We start from the raw sequence: 18,862 nt of genomic DNA on the forward strand, positions 1-18,862 counted from the left end.
CCGGAGCGGCGCTGCCCGGTATCCGCGATCCCTTCGCGAGGGAACGGCGCCCGCATAGCAGAGGCGGCGCTGCGAGTCCAAAGCCTCGTGCCTGCAGCCCGTCCTCCGCGCTGCCCGGCGCTGCTCTCGCACGTGGCGCCGCCGAGCCCCTGCAGCGCTGCCGGCGCCTTCCGCTGGGCTGCGCTTCCACCCTCGGAATAACCCCCCCCCCTCCTCCGGATCCCCCGCGCTGTGCCCAAATCCCGAATGACTTCTGAGCCCGTTCAAAGCGTTCCCCTCTTCCTGCTCTCCTCGCTCCCGCCTCCGTCTGATCGCAGCGCACTGCCGTGCTGCAGCGCGGAACGCTGCCCTCCCGCTTTGGTTCCGTTCTGACCATTGAGCCACAAACTGCCCTCCTGCAGGAAGCCCGCGGCCCCGGGTGATCTGGCGGGGATCCTACGCTCTCTTCAGGCTCGTTTCGGTTTCCTGCGTGCTGACCCAAAGGCACATTGAGCTGCCGCAGCCATGGCCGCTCCTGGCTCCAGCAAGGCGGCAGACGGGATTCCTGTCCCGTCCCCAGCCGTTCCTGTAACTGCTGCGTGCCCTGCAGGACGGCTCTTCTCCCTCAGCCTGCTGCTGCCGGCAGCCCCTCAGCCCCGTGCTCTGAAAGATGCAGGAGAAGCAGCAGCAGAAAGCACGGAGAAACACACTCGCAGCTCCTTGCTGTCAGTGGCAAGCTGGGCCAGCCAGCAGCAGAAAGCAGAGTGCATTGGAAAGGTAGAAACAAGAAGCTGTGGCTCAGCGTTCAGATTTAGGCACCTTCTTTCCATCCAGAATTCAGCAGGAGGCCTCAGCCACCACCTGCAGCCACGAGGATCCAGCACCAAACACATCCTCGCGCTGTAGATGCTCGTGTTCCCGCGGTGCCGTTCCTTACCAGCAGCACAACCCCATCAACACCAACAAGGACCTGAACAAACCCAACCTGAGACACGGCGAGTTCTGTACCCGCACTCCAAACAGGCAAAGCCCCCCCTTGGGCTGCAATCCGAGCTCTGCATCTGCACGTTTCACTTCAGCTCTGTGCCTCCCTGCTCACACCTGCTGCTCTGATCCGAAATCACTGCTCAAGGAGCCCGGGTTGGGTCAGGCTCTGCAGGGCAGCAGCCAGGTGGAAGCATCCTTCAATCCAAGCAGTTTTACCAGCTTTTATTAGAAACGGCAGCACATTTAAAGCTTCCTCTCTTTGATCACAAATATAGTATTTTCCCTCTTTTTAAGTACACAGCATGAAACACAGCATCAGGGCTTCCCAGCTCGTGTCCTTTCAATCGGTGATGGCTTTTGGATAAGCTTGGGGTTGGTGCTCGCTGACCTCCCCAGCCCCAAATTCTGACATACAGAACTGCTGAAGACAGCTGTGTGGGCAGATGAACCCAGCAGTGGTGGTGAAGGTACAACAGCTGAAGGTTCGTAAGAAAGACTTCGGCAGAGACTCGCTGTAGTTAAGGAGGGAGCAGCGCTGCAGTGCACGGCTGTGTGCAGCACGGGGATAAAAGCTCGTCCAGGAGAGAAGGCAGCGCTGCTCCCCCCATCCTCACCCAGCACTGCTGCAGGGAACGCTGAGCCGCTGCGAGCCGGGCTGCAGGAGCCCTGGGGCCACGGGTGGGCTTTGCTCACAACTCCAGCGTGGGGGGGGAAAGCGGCCCTGGGTTGGAACTCGAAGGAAGGACTGCGTTGGGAAGGGGGGGCAGCGGCCCAGGAGCGTGAGGTGACAGGATATGAAAGGGAACATGTACATGATTTGTTATTTTTTATTCCACAGAAAACCCTCAAATCTAGACTCCGAGTTAACAGCAGAAAAATAGTGTTAAAGTCAATAGGTTCATATTTTACCGTAGACTAAATAAATTAGCCTAGAATTAACTCCATACTATTTTTTTTTTTCCTTTCGCCGGTGATCCTTCTCTCCATTAACGCGGTTTATAGAAAGCAATGGCTGTTAATAATTTATTCCAGTTGCCCCTCACGGATGAAGGCCTGTCAGCATTAAAGGTTTGGGGCACCGATCCCCTCCGCTTCCCCTCCCAGCACTGAAACCATCGCCAACAGGCAGCGCTCCCTGCAGCCCTGCAGCTCCTCCGCGGCCCCGTCGTACAAAGAACATGATCCAAAAATAGATAAATAAATAAAAACCTTCAACATTCTTACATGGATTTTTTCTTTTTTTTTTTAAAGAACAGAATACATGTTAAAAACTTCAGTAATTTATATCAATTTTTTTTTTAAGCAATACTTTATATACAATGGAAAAAAAAGACATGCATAGTCCAAATACAATGTTGAAAACAGCATTTTCATAACAAAAAAACCCAAACACTAAGTGTTAATACCATGTACATGGATTCAAGAAGGACCACCCTTTTTGTTTTTCTGTTGCACACAGTTTATTTAACAATATGATATTATAAGTAAGAAATGAGTTTTTTTTGTATTTTTTTTTGTATTTTTTGTTTTTTACCATTCTATACAGTGATTGAATCTTCTCGGATTTTCTTATTTATAGTAATTATAGCGCTTGCATGATTTACACTAGAATTGCTTTTCCTCATTTCAAGTTTCACATAGAAGAAAGAAAGAAAAGAATGCTTCTTCTCTATTCAAATCAGCACGGGCTAAGAGTGATCATCCCTATTTTCACCTAAAACCAGTTTTATCAGAGAAACAAAGCAACGATTTCTACATCTGCAAGCCCAGGGTGGTGGCTCCGGGCGCTGTGAGTCCGTCCCATCTCCCAGCCAACACTTCCAACGCCTGCACAGTTTGCTGTAGAAAAGGAGGAGCCGTTCCCAGGGCGGCCGCCCCGCCTCAGCCAACAGTTTGTGAATATTCTTCTTTTTTCTTCTTTGAGACGCGACGTCTTGGAAATACAAATAAAAAATATGAATATAATGAACTTGCTTTCACCCCCCCGCCCCCCCGTTTAAAAAAAAAGGTATGAGTCAACAGCAACAAAAAAATAAAAACCAAATAAACCCACAAAAGAGACCAGATACCTGTAACTGCCTGGCGTTAACAAAAAATATATTCTTTGTATTGTTTTCTTGTTGTCGTTTGTGTTTTTTTTTCCATGTTTTGTTGGTTTTTTTGTGTGTGTTTTTCTTTTAAACAGCAATTCGTCCTTCCCCGTGTAAGGAAGCAGCAGTTCCATCCGGGATCCAAAACAGCCCGGATGTCTGAATTCTCAGTACAAAATGTCCAAGAACACCAAAGGAAAAAAAAACCAACCCCAAAAAACCCCCCAAAAATAAAAGTGATGCTCCCATAATGCTACAAACCCTCCACAAATTTTTCTAACGTGTCCCCGGTGGTGTCACCGACCAGAGACAATTCGTTTGACAACGCACTCCTGTTGGGGGTGTTTAGTTGTGGAAGCATTGCACTCTGTTCCGGGTTGCCCAAGTGTCCCTGATCCATGGAGCTAGCCATAGTAACTGCGAGTCCTGGGTGGGGGGAACCAGTCTGGGGCGAGACGTGGTGCGGCGACGGCTGGGGCTGAATCCGCGGGGACGGGCTGGAATGTGGCGGCTGGGACTGGGGACGGGGAGACTGAACGGGCGCTGGGGACCGCACCTGGCTGCTGAGGGAGGTGGCGATCTGCTGGCCGGGGAGATGAGACGCCTGCGGTTGTCCTGAGAGCATGTGCTGCTGTGGGCTCATGGGGTTGGGCTGGCCCGGAGAGCCTATCTGCTGCTTCATCTGCTGCTGCTGCAGGATCCTCTGCTGCAGCGCTTGCTGAATGTTGGGAGTGCCGTCCGCCCCCAGGCCGGGCTGGCCCATCTGGTTCAGCTGCCCCATCTGAGCCATCTGTCCCATGGACCCCCCCTGTATGGATATGTGCTGCTGCATCCGCTGCTGCTGCATGGCTTGAGGGTAACCTCCCGGTCCCTGGGGCTGCTGGAACTGGCTGTGGCCGGCCATCCCCGCCGCCATGCCAGCCCCTCCTTGCTGCTGCTGCTGCTGCTGTTGCTGCTGCTGCAGTAGTTGCCTCCTCAGGATTTCTCGATACTGCGGATGATTCATGCTTGCCATGCTAGTGTTGTGGCCGGGGTTCATGATGTTGATTCCTTGCGCCTGCGGATTCATAGCTCCTATCCCTTGCTGCTGGGGAGGAACGCTTGGTCTCTGCACTCCTGCTTGCATCGCGTTCATGTTCTGCAATCCCGGCTGAGCGTGCATGCCCGGCTGTTGCATGCCGGTCTGCGGCTGCTGCATGCCAGGCTGGGGCTGTATCCCCGCCTGCGGCTGCATCCCGGGCTGATTAGCCACGTATTTGGCCGTTCTTTGCTTTATAAAAGCTGCCATAAGCTGAGGGTTGGACTTAAGGATATTAAGAACCTGTTGCTGCTGCTGCGGAGAACTCGGCGATTTCAAGGTCCTCAGCAAGTCCTGAAGTGCATTTGGAGGGATGCTCCGCGGCGGCTGCTGCACGCCCGGCATCCTCGGCCCAGCCACCGCTTGCGCCGTCGCCATCGGCATCACCGGCCTCGCCATCCCCGGCTGCATCGCCTGCTGCTGCGGCATCGGAGGCGACTGCCACTGCCCAGCCTGCATGTTGGACATCACCGCGCCGCTGACGGGGCCGGGCCGGGGCACGTTCATGCCGACCTGCTGCATCTGGCTCACCGAACCCACCGTCGGGTTTACAAGCCCCGGGCGACCGGGAGGCAAACCATTGTTGATGTTGTTGACCCTGTAGAGCTGCTGCTGCTGCTGGGCAGCCTCTCTCTCGATCTGCCGAGCCGCTTCCACCGCGGCCGGCGGCGGCTGAGCCGGAGGTGGAGGCGCGGCAACCGGGTTTGCGGGTTTTCCTGCTGAAACGGTAGTGGGGGCTGAGTTCTGGACACACTGGGAAAGCCAGCCGGTGACATACTTACAGGGGAAGGCTGGGGCTGGGGAGGAGGCTGCGGCGTCTGCGGCGTACTTGGCTGCTGTGTGGGGGTACCAGGCGTTGCTGAGGTAGGAGAAGGCAAACTTTGCTGAGGCACGTTTCGGGTGTTCATGGTAGCCATCCTTCTGCGCATGAGCTGAGCCTGCTGCAGGCGGTGCTGGATCTGCTGCTGCCGGAGCTTGTGTTTGATGTTGAGACAGAATGGCACGGGGCATTTGTTCTCTTGGCAGTGTTTGGCATGGTAGCAGCAAAGAGCTATGAGCTGTTTGCACACCGGGCAGCCGCCGTTGGTCTTGCGCTTGCAGCCCTTGGTGTGCTGGACAACCCGTTTCATCTTCTGGCAGGATGGCAGCGAGCAGTTTGCATTGCGACACTGACAGGCGTGGACAAGGGACTGAATGCAGCGCTGGATGCTCAGCCGTCGCGACTCCTGGGGGCTCTTTGACTGCTGCTCCCCTTGGCTGTTGCTCTCATCATCCAGACCCAGGCCCCACTTAACCATCTTGTGGTCATGGCTCTTAGTGTTGTAGCAGTTAATGCAGAGGTCGTAGTCCTGAAAGCAAAGAAAATGCAGAGCTCAGTAGTCTGTAAAGCTCTACCTGCGGCACTAGGAGGGGAGAGCAACATGACCCTGGTGTGAAAGCACACTCTTGCTTTCAGCAGGCACAAACACAGCCCAACAGAAGCAAGACAGCCACCCTGTGCTGTGAAAAGCTGCTGGTTTCCACTTATGCTGGCTGCACTGAGGTACAGCCCACACGCACCCCACAGCACTGGGATCGACTGGGAGAGCTGGGCACGGAGGGCAGAAGCACCATCAGCTGCCTCAGCAAAGCCAGCTCCAGTCCCAGGCCCAGCGAGGGCAGTACTGCAATCAGGCACTGCGATCGTGCCTTCACTTTCATACACTGCAGGTTTGGTTGTTTTGTTGTAGGTTTGGTGGGTTTTTTCCCCCCTTTTTGAGGATGGCAGCTTTACATCTCTGCAATGTCTACCAGAGCAGTTACACAAGGAGAGCCAAAACAGTGCAAACAGCTCTGAAATGCTAAGAACCAGGGGTTTGTCTCCATTTAACTATTCTTGCTGTAATTGCTGACTAATAATTACTGACCTGAAATACGTTTTTTAATCTCTAAAACAGCCCTCAAAGCAAGTTCAAGTTTCATAGCAAGACAGACACTTATCTGAAAACCCACTCAAACACCCATGTTTTCTCTGTCCTGCATGCTTTTTTTTTCTGCTAGAGAAAGATAATTCCCCTTACGCAGAAGAAACCTAATGGCTACACTTCCTTTCACCACTTAACTCCAGCCTTGCCTCAAGAAGCCCTTTTCAGCCCTCTCCTCAGAGGGATTAATTAAGACTCTTCAACCACAAGCCTGGCAATAACTTCCAGTGTGAAAACGAGGTTGCACTTATTCAACAGTTTTTAGTTCAGCTACAGTACAGCTTTAGTTCAATTTAGCTACAGCCAGAGGTCATCAGCAGCCCTCTGGAGGATTCCTGCCCCTCACGTCCACCCGTGTGACTCCACGTGTAATTGCTCTCTAACACAGTTCAGTAGAAGCGATCTATACTGTAATAGGGCCAGACATCAGAAGTATAGAGCCAAGTTAGGAAGCAATTATTTGGGTTGATCCAAAGGGCAAGCAACTTCTAATGCTGAGCAGAATTGAAAAGCCTCCTCGTCCAGCTGCACGTGCCTGGCTGCACTCAATACAAAGCCAAGCACCACATACAACGTGGAGCCAACTGCTCTCGTGGTCATCCACTTAACATGGATGAGCCAGTTCTGCAGATTCAGGTTACTCTGATTGTGCCAGACTCTATCAGTCACCCCTGAAATTCTGTCACGATAAGCTAAAGCCTGGCTATGCAGAGGAGCTTGATGACACAGGAAGTAATTCACCTGTAGCCATTCTAGCATACTGCAGCTCCCCATGTAGAAAAACAAAGGCACTTATTCTAGAAGAGATTAATCCACAGCGGCAGTAGCCTTCCCTTAAAGCTTCACACTGCTTACATCAGAACAGGGTTAATTTAGAGGAAGTTCAGGTGAGAAGTGAATCCACACATACCTCACAGACAGTGCAGTGCCACCTGGTCTCCACGTGATGCTTGCACTCATTGCACGTGTAGACAAAGCGGTCCTGCCCCTGGGTGTGCAGCTCTACCAGCATGCAGAGCGTGGACCACTTGGATCGGCGCAGCGAGGAGAACTCCCAGTGCTTATCTCTGGCTAAGGTGAGGAAGGCATCCCTGCCATCCATCAGATCACAGCTCAGCAGTGGGTCGGGGTCCACAATGGGAGGCAGAGTGTTAATTACAGGCCCGGCATGTAAATGAATCACAAAAAAGACCTGCAGATAAATGCAGATAATGGGGGGAAATGAATCAATGATGTTAGGTTATCTCGCAGGAAAAGCTCGCGTTCTGTTGGAGAAACACAACGCTGCAAATGTAATCTAATTGACTTAGTTTACAGTAAGCTCTCCAATATGTCGTTACACAACTACAAGAAACCTTTAGCATAATCAGAAGCTTTACTCCCCCTAATTTTCCAGTTCTATCATCACGCCTCTATTTACAGGAATCAAGTTTCCCCTGCACGCAGCACGTTTTGACAGTACCTCTTTATGCTTCTCCATGGTGGCATACAGCTTCTGAGACAGATCGTTGGACACGTTTGGCATGCTGGGTTTCTTCTTGTTAGCTCTGCTGATGCTACTCTTATTCTTGTTGGTTTTTTTGTTGTTCTTTTTCTTGGCATTTTTGCTGTCACCCTGGCTTCCCTGCAAGAAACACACGGGGAAGATGTTCAACTTTAGAGAGCTCTCTCCCATTCAGTGCAGCTGAAAGCGAAGCACAGCTGCTGTCAGTAACAGAGCTTTGTTCCAAAGCCTGCAGATCAGCCACACTGTGCTAAATACATCCCATCTTCCAGGACAAAAATCAAAAACCATCCCAGCAGGAAACAGATTTCAAATGTGGTTTAAAAATAGTCTAGTATTTTTTTTTTTTTTTTAAGTGTACACATACATTAATTTGTGTCTTCTCTTCTTCCTTCTCACCGTACGTCAGCTTCCAAGTCTTATACAGAAGAAAATGTGTTAAAAATAAAACATACTTTCAGAGATTCTGCAAGTGCAGTACTTTGCTTTGTTGTGTATTTGGGACTTCACACACTTGCTCAAGTTCTAATTAATTAATTTAAATCCAACAAACCGAGAGACAATGCACAGAAAAGGAAGCACAGGATTTGAAACTAACAAAACACATCTGTCCCCACCCTGAAGATGTGCTACTGCATAAGCAACTCCAAAAAAACCCAACTCCAAAGCACTCAATGCCTTCGCTTGTGTCTGTTACAACACAGGCCGCAGTGAACACAGACTGAATGCTAAATATAAGCAGGGTGAAAAATAGCAGATGGTGCTATTTGGGTGACCTGGGAAAACAGAGATCAATGTGCCTGAAAAATTAAATAGAAATAAAATAAAGAAGCCTCCTGTCCTTGTAACACAGCACTCACCACCCAGTGAAAACCCTACCTGCTACCAGGTTGGTTTGCATAATGTGAAAAACAATCCTCCCATATATACCCTCCCATATATGTATGTATAAATACACACACACAGGAAAGTTTCCTGAACACTTTGTACAGGCCAACAGGTTTTATTTGCAAGTGTGTTTATTCACACAAAACAAAAATATTCCAACTGAGGAAACAATTCTGCATGTAGACTGTATGCCTCACTGCCATCCTTCCTTCTATCCACTGGGTTTAGACAACTTCCCTGCCAAACCTCAGGCTTTCAGTAACTGGTTTTAATGGCTTTCTGATCAAACCTGGTTGGAAATTAAAGCCATACTACTTCACAGGGAGCCAAAGCTCCATGACATTTGAAGGTATTCAGCACTGAATTCAAATTTCCTACCACTTTGATGGAATTAGGGTTTCTCTTCATCATCTCCTCATTCTGAAGCATCAACACAGATTTTAAAATTAAAACATCAAATTGAAGAATACACGGATAGAAACTTAGCTGACACTGTAACTTGGTCTCCTTTCTGCTACAGAGCTCTTGGAATGGGTCCAGAGGAGGGCCACTAAGATGATCAGAGGGCTGGAGCACCTCTCCTGTGAAGAAAGGTTGAGGGAACTGGGACTGCTCAGCTTGGAGAAGAGAAGGCTCCGGGGAGACCTCATTGTGGCCTTCCAGAACTGGAAGGGAGCGAATACACAGGAGGGGAACGGCTGTTTGTGAGGGTGGGTGCTGACAGGACAAGGGGGAATGGTTTTAAACTGAGACAGGGGAGGTTTAGGTTGGACATTAGGAGGAAGTTTTTCCCCCAGAGGGTGGTGAGGCACTGGAACAGGTTGCCCAAGGAGGCTGTGGATGCCCCATCCCTGCAGGCATTCAAGGCCAGGCTGGATGTGGCTCTGGGCAGCCTGGGCTGCTGGTTGGTGACCTGCACACAGCAGGGGGTTGGGACTGGATGAGCACTGTGGGCCTTTGCAACCCAGGCCGTTCTATGATTCTATGACACTATGATTCTATACCTTTAATTTATACTTTAGTCAATAACACTATTAAGAAACTTGGCCTGGTGCTTTTTCACCTAGGTACCATTTAACAGATCCAACCAGCTCTGGCGGAGAGGCCTTGTGCCTTCAGAGCCTTTCCCAAGTGATGTCCCACCCCACAGAACCTCTTCTATCTGCTCCCTGCAGCAGCGTCACACCAATTCCTTCCTTTTCCAGGAGGCACACAAAGTGATGCTGCTTTAGGTGATTGCACTGGAGAGCTTCTCCTGTTTTCCTTGGTGCTTTTCCTGAGCCAAGGGCCAAAAGCATGCTGCTGCTTTTCTGGGTGACACCTTCAGACATTTGGATGCACGCTTTATCCCCCCCACCCCAAGCAACATCAGTGCATTATGTGGAATGTACAGATGGTAACAGGCAAGGCTGTGTCTTCCCACGTGAGGCAGACAACTCACATGAGTCTAACAGCTGTTTCTGACTTCTTAAAGCAACTTTTTCCCCACCCTCTTAGATGTATGTGTGCACACTGGTCCCCCCCCTCTAGAAGGACATGCTATGATTTACTGAAAGCAATACTGTGAACAAGAGGACTGCAATGTGCATTCCAGGCCTTGCCTTTCAGTTCCTTCTATGCTGCTCTTTGTTAAAATATCTCAACATTTTAAATTACATTCAGAATAAAAAGGTGAAAGCCATTAACCTTCCATAAAAACAAAAAGCTCCATAAAAACAACAGCAAACTAGAGTGGCTTTGAGGGAGCTGCTAAGGTATAATAGAAGGAACTTTCTGACATAGCTCCACATCAATCACATGTAACACACACTGCACACAAACTGCCACAGCACATGAGCAGAGTGCAGCTTCTCCCCAGTTAAACCTTTGGGTTCCACCTTGGTCTTCAGTTCAGATTTTCCTACTCTATTTTCAAAATATCTGGCTGTAAATCACAAGCAAAAAGTACCTTTTGCTTGCATATAAAAGCACTGTCACCGTTTGGTTACAGATCCAAACAAATATAAATAATGAAATTCTGGCCAGGAATTAAGAAAGGATTTTTTTCTTTAAATTATTCAGAAATGCTGATGAAGGGAAATCACCACCAGGATCAACACTTCACACCAATGCAAAGATTACAAACAAAAGTAGGGAATTTAAACGTGAAAGTGTTTACCAAGGGAGTGCAAAGTACCTCTGATTAAATAAAGGTAAAATTCAATTCAACTCTGAAAAATATTGCATCTTTCAGAATGTGATCACCTCTGTAAAGGTGTGAACCAGGAGCTCAACCAAATGACTGCAAGCAAATGCAGCAGTCGTGGTGTGATCCCAAAGTGGCTCAACACATTTCTCTGAGAACATAAATGCTGAACTACATAACTCAACCCAGATCCTTAAAAAAGTAACAACAATCCATCAGTATATTTCTATCCAAGAAAAAATTCCAAAATACTGGCAAAGGGAACCCCAGATGTAAGAATGACCCCCTTCAGCTGATTAGCCAGTAAACTAGGAAGTGTAACTATCAGGCTTTATGGTCCAGAAGCAAGTACAGCACATGAAGTTAACTCACCTCTGTTGTTTCACTAGCTGCAGTGCTTTCTTCCTTCTTCCTTTCCTCCTCCTCCTGCTCCAGCTCTTTAATGCTTTCTTCCAGCACATTGGGCCAGAAATCACCTTCAAAGTAAGGCAGCTCCTTGGCACTCGTCAGCCTGTCTTCAGTTGCTTGTTTGAAGATGTCCTGTTAAGAGCATCACACAACATCAAGAATAAATACATGGAGACCACTTAGAAGAGATGGGAGAACCAGAGACATGACTCAGTGCTGCACTGAGCAGTGCTTTATTTCTCCTTACTTTCTTCTCTGGGAACTCCTGCCATGTTTTCCTACAGAGTGCACTGAACTGATAATGAGCCCAACCTGTACAACTTACAACCATGTACCATGACCCTCAATGATGTTCAGTTTCCCCAGATTCTATTTTCAACGCACTGACAGAAACCCAAAAGGACTACACCTCCCTACGTTTCTATCCCAGCCATTCTCATAACACTGGTGCTCAAAAGCTTGTAAGAAGATTCCCCCTGGGTGACATATTCACCTCTTGGTGAAATTTGGATATGGTGGATTTGTTAGGAAGAAATTTTCCTAGGGCAGATTTCAATCGGAAAGGCAGAACTTCCAGAGAATTTAATGAAAAGAAGACACTAGCTGACAGTAAGAATGCTTGCACAACGCTGTGACCGTTCCACATCTGATGAGACAGTGTTAGCTATCTTTAAGTGAAAAAGTGATAAGAATTAATACAGCGAATGAACAGCAGCAAACCTTGTAGTCATGAATGATTCTCTCAGCAAATGCCTTGTCCAGCATCTTCTTATACCATTCTTGTAAGCGTTTGGGCTTGGGAATTTTCTGATCAGGTGGATGGCAATGAAAAATATAGTCATCTCCTTCACTTGGGGGACAGGCCCAGATGTGTCCTGTCACATACCTGCAATGTACACACACACAAAAGGTCCTTAACAATGCTGCACATCACCTTAAAAGTTAAAAACAAACTGAGATGTAAATTCAGAACTTCTTTGTTTCTCTTTTCTTTTTAAACAAAGATGTTGAGGCAACAACCCGTGTTTATACAAGAGATGGGGAAAGAGTGTGGGATGCAAACATGAAGCTTAAAAGCTCTGAGTAACTGGTGACAGGAGGAATGAGCCAAAGCAGTGAAACGTTTAAGAATCCTTATTGACAAAATCCAAACTCTCTCCTCACTGCAGAAAAGTGCTCCATGTGTGTCAGTGGGCAGAAGGAAGGAGATCATTCCTGAGTGTGAGGCTACTCGGCCTTCTGGCCAAACAAAACGCTACGTAAGAAGACTGCTTTCTTTGAAAAGCTTTCACTTACCCAAGTTTCTTCACGTACTCCAAATATCCAATGAGGATTTCATGATAAACTGCAGTTCGGAGACAACGGGGGCGGAAGAAATGAATACTATCTAGATAGGATATGTACACACGTCTACAACAGTGAGAGAAGAATGACAGAAAACGTCAGGTACAGCTGAACTTCTGGGCTGTCCACTGAAAACTGACTTTTACAGCAGATAAATCTACAGCCACACCGAAGAAAAGAGATGATCACATTATTTGACTGAATAAGTAAGCATCTTGATATAGTTAAAATAGTCCTCAAAAGCAAAAGATTGGCAATGCTTTTGGGACAGCAGGAATATATCTCAAAAAGCAAAATTAAACAACAACAACAATAATAATAATAATAAAAGATTGTTGATATTGTAACATTTTTTGCTGTGATATTTGATTTCCCCTTTGAAGCCATCTGCAGTCACACAGCACAACTTGGAGAATTATCACAGAATCATTGTTTGAACTGCAAGGGATCTCAAAAGCTCACCTAGTCCAAAATCTGAGCACCTCTCCCACTCTTCCGTATTTTAATGTGAACTCCCAGTGAATGTAGCTCAACATCCTCCACATAAATATATGCCACTGATACAGAAATGAAGGAGTACCTTGTGTTTGGAGGGGGGCAGTCCGAGCCATACTCCTGCACATGCATGCCAAAGAAGCAGACATCTACTCCATCTATCTCCTCAAATGCAAACAGAGCTTTGGTACGGTAAGGGAAGGATTCTGACATCTCACCAGAATCCACAAATCTGAAGAAAAGGGTGATAGGAAGGAAAAAGAAATCAAATAAAGCCAGTCATTAAACCACTATCCTACCAGCAGAAGGAAACTCTTTTATTTTTAACTTCCTCTTAACTCATTAGAAGCATTTATACAGAAGTTAAACTAGGGTCAAACCAGAGCTGTATTAAAATAGAGAGCTGTCAATGCAGGGTCTGTTGCTGTAACACTCATGAAGAGAATTTCCATACAGTTAACACTTGACTGAATAGGAAAGCACTGAGCAGAAGAGCACCCTCAGAAACCACCAGCCTTTAAACATACTGCAGAGTGAAAGACCTGATGCACTCTGATGATGTGATGTCAATGCTGGCTTTATGAATTAAATCCAACATACTTCACAGAATAAACACTTCAAACTCCTCATTTATTAAGTAGATTAAAAATAACTTCTGAAAACTCAAGTATTTATAAATAAACTGAAGGAACAGTAAGGAACAGAATCCGAGCAATCTGTTCCAAACTGAACTTTGAATTCAGTAACACCACCAAAGCCTGCTCAGATTCTCTTTTCATTTAATTCAATGAAGCTGCAGTACCATAACCAAACCCAGCACACATCCCTCCACGTGCCCACCAAACAGTTCACACACAACTGTCAAACTCCTCCAGGTTCACCTGCTACAAACTGCTTTTCCTTACCTTTCATAAGCTGCCTGCTCATGCAGCACTCTCCAACATGTGCAAAGGGATTAAGTTGCAAATTGCCACAGTTTTGCCATATACACGCAGGAAAACATCAGAATGAACATGTAATAACATGTAAGACAGCATTCATTGTAACTAATGAACCAACCTGGATTTCATCCCTGGTTTAACTTCTACTGTCTTATCTGAACTTGCTACCACTCTGACAAAAACCTCTCCAGCTTCAGGATGATTCTGTCGCCTCAAAAACTTGTTCACTCTGTCTTCCAAATGGTTTCCTAAGCGGGTGGTCTGCAGCCCTGGAATTGAAAAGAGAAAAGACAACAGCACTCACGTTAATTGCTGCGAAGCTCAGGGTCACTTACCACGTCTCTCAGGTGTCTCACACTGCCCTGATGTAAGCTGCTTTCTTCCTTTGCTTTACCTCCACATGAAAACAATCTCGTTTTTATTTCTGCAGCAAAGCAGGGTTGCTTTGCTTTCTTCAATGTTTTGAACCAAAGCTTAAGCATTCATACCCTCGTATGGAAACTGAAACCACAATAGTGGAAAAATCCCTCACTAAGTGCACTAAACAAAGGCGGCTTCACGTCGTGTTTTTAAATTTGTGGGCTTATTTTACAAATGCTGCAAATGTTTCCTCCTAACACCACCACAATCTGGCTGCTTGACAGAGATGACATCACCGTACAGATCTGGCTCAATGCCACACCTTTTCAAGCAAAACGAAGCGAAGCAAAACAAATCAAGAGAAACGAAAATCCTTCTGACTTCAATGGAGATTTCACTGCACTTTCTTTTATTTCCAAGAGAGCTTTTGGATGGAAAAGTTACAGTAATCTGCACAGAAAGCTTAAAGGGTTCTTGCACAGTGACAGAGGTTTGTACAAGTTCAAGTCGCCGTCTTGTCCAGATGCTCTGTCCCCAGCTCTGCACACACACACTTCCCTTCTGTGAGTACAGCTGTTTGGTAGCACTGCAGATGTGATCATCTTCAAACAAACCCACCACAAATTACAGAAATTAAGATGAGAATTTCAACTTCAACTGAAAAAGGAAAAGCAGCACGCTATTCTGACTTGAAAATTAATGACCATTTCTCTTATTCTACTGTTTCCATGTATTTCACCAATGAATATTTCTGCTTCACATTATGGTCCACCTACTGCCTTTTGTGAAACAGATGACTCAATCTACAGGTGTTCATTCCATTTCACTAACCATGCCTTGAACTCTCAGCTCTCCAGGCTCCATTCTGCAGGCATTCCCAAGCCACCAACACAAGACTGTTGGTGCTGCTGACCACTGAGCTCACACACAAATGCTGCAGAGAAATGTCTCTGCTAAAAGTGATGCTTGGACACCAACCCTGGGAAATGAGCTCTTCCTTTGAACACACCTGGCTCCCTTTTTAAGGAACTCATCCAGCTAAGTGCTTACTTTGCAGTCAGTTTACACAAGCTTTCCATTACTTCCCTGTCCAGATGCCCCAAGAACAAAACTACTTCAAACTACATGTTGGTTACTCAGACTTTTCCAAGCTACGTTACAGAAAAACTGCACACTTGTAAGAAACTGCACATGTAAGAATTTAAATCAATACACTGTAAAGTCAGCATATAAAAGGAAAGGCAGCTATTTAAAATGGTTACCTACAATGACATTTTTATTTCTTTACTTCATTAACGTTCTCTCACAATCTTCATCTGTCTTTAATGAGAGTAATTTTCATCTTTTCAGCAATACTATTTCACATGTCAGGTTACCCCAGAGATGGCTCTGATTACTGTAACCTGATAATGCTGTATGAGCCACATTTCCCTCTCCCCCCCCAATATCCTGCCTCAAATCTCTTATGGTGCTGAAAATGCAATCAACACATACAATCATATCAAAAACTTAGTTTAATGCAAAACCACTCCTTTATTAGAAGGAATTTGGAAGAGTCAGGCTTGCAAACTTTCAGTACAACAAAGTAACCCAGAAATTCAAAGCACCAAAGAACAAGGGAGAAATAAGTGCATCCACAAGTTCTCGTCAATGAAGTTTGTTTCCATTTCTTCAAAGTACACCTGAATCACTACTTCTAAACTCAGCCATTTTCCACTCTAAGCTGCTGATGCTGCATTTCCAGTGCCAGTCCCTACCCCTTTTTTGTTGTTGTTTTTGCCCTCCACCACATATAGAAGTCATCAAGATGTGCCCTCTGATGCAAAGAGTGTCTGTGTTAGGATTGCTCAGGAGATGGAGACAAGTTGACCCAGAAGCTGTTGGCACACTTCTTAGTGACACTTCCAACAGTTATAACAGCAGATACAGGTAAGATACAGATATATAACACTACTGCTTGCTTATTCCACTGGACAGTTCTATCACAGTCCACTCGAAGAGCAAGAAAAGCTCTTCAAACACATTATGTTTGGCACCACCACAGTGCACTTGAAATGCAGCACAACCTGTTACTACACGCTGCTTCAAGGGCACAAAGGTGATGGTAATTTACTGTTACTTCAACACTACATGGAAACTTGTCTAAATACAGTCAGTAAGTGCATGCAGCTTTATTCTGTTTCCTTTCTTTCCCCTTTTTACCTTCTCCATCTTCTTCTTTCTTTTGCTTTCTTTTTGTCTTGGAAAAATAGGCACACAGATGCCAAAGGCCTCAGGCAGCATTAAGGCTGACTACGAACTGATAAAGATCAAGTCTTTAAAATACTGACAGCCAGCAAAACCTCAGGTGATGCCATTCCCCATTTTGCAAATGCTCCTGTACTGTCTATCATGACAACAGTCTCTATCAGAAAGCTAATATTTGACAAATACTTGCAAAGGAAGAAATCCTTTGGCAGAGAGAATGAAAACCAATCACAGAAATAGAAACATCAGACTTACTTTTAGCACTGAACTTGTTTTCTTTACGTGTTCTACCAGTTTTCTTCAGACAATTATCACAAACAAACCTGAAGAGAAAAAACAGAAGTGCCAAAAACTTGACAAATCCAATTCTGGCTACATGCAGCTCGAAGTCTGAACCCATAATTTTAACCATCAACATACAATGTATTTTTCTCTGGATTTGACCTTTCCACTTGAGGGACTTTAAGCCCTTCTGAGTCAGTTTAAGTCTGTCAAACAGCTACACCTGCATTTGTGTTTTTTAGTACACAAATCTGTTGTCAACCAGGTCCCATCACTTAGAACCATAGAAATCTGAGTATGTAATAAATCTGTTTCACGTACTTTTTCATCTCTACATACTGAAATGAGACCAGAGATGCAAAAATGTAGAAATGCTTTGTCCATTTGTACTCAGCTATTAAAAGACAGTGTTGCATATTAAAAAAGCAAACGCAGAAAATCTTAATTATGAGAACTACATCAGTCTTATCATACAAGGCTAAGAAAGCTAACAAATATCTTACCCTGAAGGCCAAATAATATCATAATGTAAGACACAAATCTGGTGCATCTTCCGACCACACTCTTTGCAGTCAACAAACCTGAGAAGGAAAAGGAATAGCCTGTCACTTTTGTTGCTAGGCAGGTAATATTCCAGAATTCAGCAGAAAGAACAACAGCCAACCCTCCACTACTCTTCATGCATATATAAGACCTGCAAATTTAGCAGTTACAAGTGTCAGATGTGAGCTCTTGAGTTCTTTTTGTGGTGTTCAAGAAATGTTTAGATGTCGTATTGCAGGACAAGGTTTAGTGGGAAATACTGGTGATGGGTAAACAGCTGGACTGGATGATCTTAGAGGTCTTTTCCAACCTTGGTGATTCTATGATTCTACAATCCTCTCTTTTTCTAAGCTGAGCTCTGAATGTTCCCAGCTTCACAGAATTCTGCTTAACAATACCTTTACAGACTTAGCTGTCAGTTTTTGCATCAACCACAAGCTGACTAAATGGTTGCTCAACTTACTGCAGATGTAAAAGGGAGTCATTCATGACTAACCACGCCAAGAGGACATGTATTAACATGCCTCTGCCTGCATGGCTCTGCAGTGGAGTTTTCTGATTTTTTCTTTTTAAAACACTTCAAAATAAATGCCTCTTTTGTCTGGGCTGCCACAGTGTTTATGGACTCCACCGCAATGGTGAGCTCAGCAGCCTGCCTGTAAAAGGCAGAGCAGCTCTACCTAGTACCTGCAAGTATGAGAAAAGAGGAACAAACTGCCAGAGAACAAACGAGCAGTGCTTAAATCTTGCAGCAGCCACTTCGGGACAGCAGGAAGCATAACACTGCTGCTACAGAAATATCCCACGTGACTTTTCCAAGGCTAACAAACTCACGAGAAGGATGCCCCTGTCAGTGGCTAAGTGCTCGAGTGAAGTGAAAAAGGAGTTTCAGAAGTCTAGCTAAACGGGGAGAGGAGAACAGCAAACTGCCAGGTGCTTGGGATGAAATGCTCACTATGATGGAGGGCAAGGCTGTGCAGCACAGGGCAGAACACACCTGAGGAATTACTTAAATAAAAGCAACAAGTAAGTAAGTTACAAGAAAGTAAGTTACTTCAAACACTTGCCAACTTTTTGCTTCACACAACCTTAAATTCTTTCAAACTTTCTGCCCCACTTCTTTTAGCAAAGCTGTTCCTCAGCGTTCAGCACATGTGGCTGGGTTACAGGAGGGACAAGTTCCCCGTGGGGTTATGGCAAGGCAGCAGGTCACCACCAGGAAGAGGAATCGTGCTCTTCTGTCACTCCCATGGCAATGCCATTCTGGTGCTTGCTAGAGCTTTACTGAGCCAATCCAGCACAGCAAGGATGGAATACCCCCTGCTTACTTTGTTTGTCCTGAGTTAGTTTGTCACTTTATGATGGGGGCATCCACCAGTGACTGAATAAGCTCCAAGGGACAGAGCAGGACCAGAGCAGCACAGAGCGGTGGGGCAGAACCATGCAGTGCAGAGCATGACCTTTTTCAGCAGTGGCAGCCATTAGAAAAGTCCACGTTTAAAAACCAAATGTGTATATTTGCCCTTTATTTGCAGGATACTAACAATTATTCTAAAGGAACAAAACA

General features: G+C 46.1%; 1 protein-coding gene across 1 annotated transcript in view; it reads right to left on the reverse strand.

Annotated features, from left to right (window-relative positions):
* Positions 1–1,779: 1,779 nt before the first annotated feature.
* The window catches only part of LOC100542241 (CREB-binding protein), a 38,195-nt gene continuing 21,112 nt past the window's right edge, over positions 1,780–18,862 (reverse strand). The window contains 11 exon segments of the mRNA XM_019620685.2: positions 1,780–4,865; positions 4,868–5,483; positions 7,009–7,290; positions 7,561–7,722; positions 11,048–11,215; positions 11,804–11,969; positions 12,380–12,493; positions 13,008–13,154; positions 13,982–14,132; positions 16,726–16,793; positions 17,256–17,333. Of these exon segments, the coding sequence (XP_019476230.1) occupies positions 3,310–4,865; positions 4,868–5,483; positions 7,009–7,290; positions 7,561–7,722; positions 11,048–11,215; positions 11,804–11,969; positions 12,380–12,493; positions 13,008–13,154; positions 13,982–14,132; positions 16,726–16,793; positions 17,256–17,333 (3,508 nt within the window). The 3' untranslated portion in view covers positions 1,780–3,309.

The sequence above is a fragment of the Meleagris gallopavo genome, chromosome 16 (genome assembly GCF_000146605.3).
Source record: "Meleagris gallopavo isolate NT-WF06-2002-E0010 breed Aviagen turkey brand Nicholas breeding stock chromosome 16, Turkey_5.1, whole genome shotgun sequence".
Taxonomy (NCBI): Eukaryota; Metazoa; Chordata; class Aves; order Galliformes; family Phasianidae; genus Meleagris; species Meleagris gallopavo.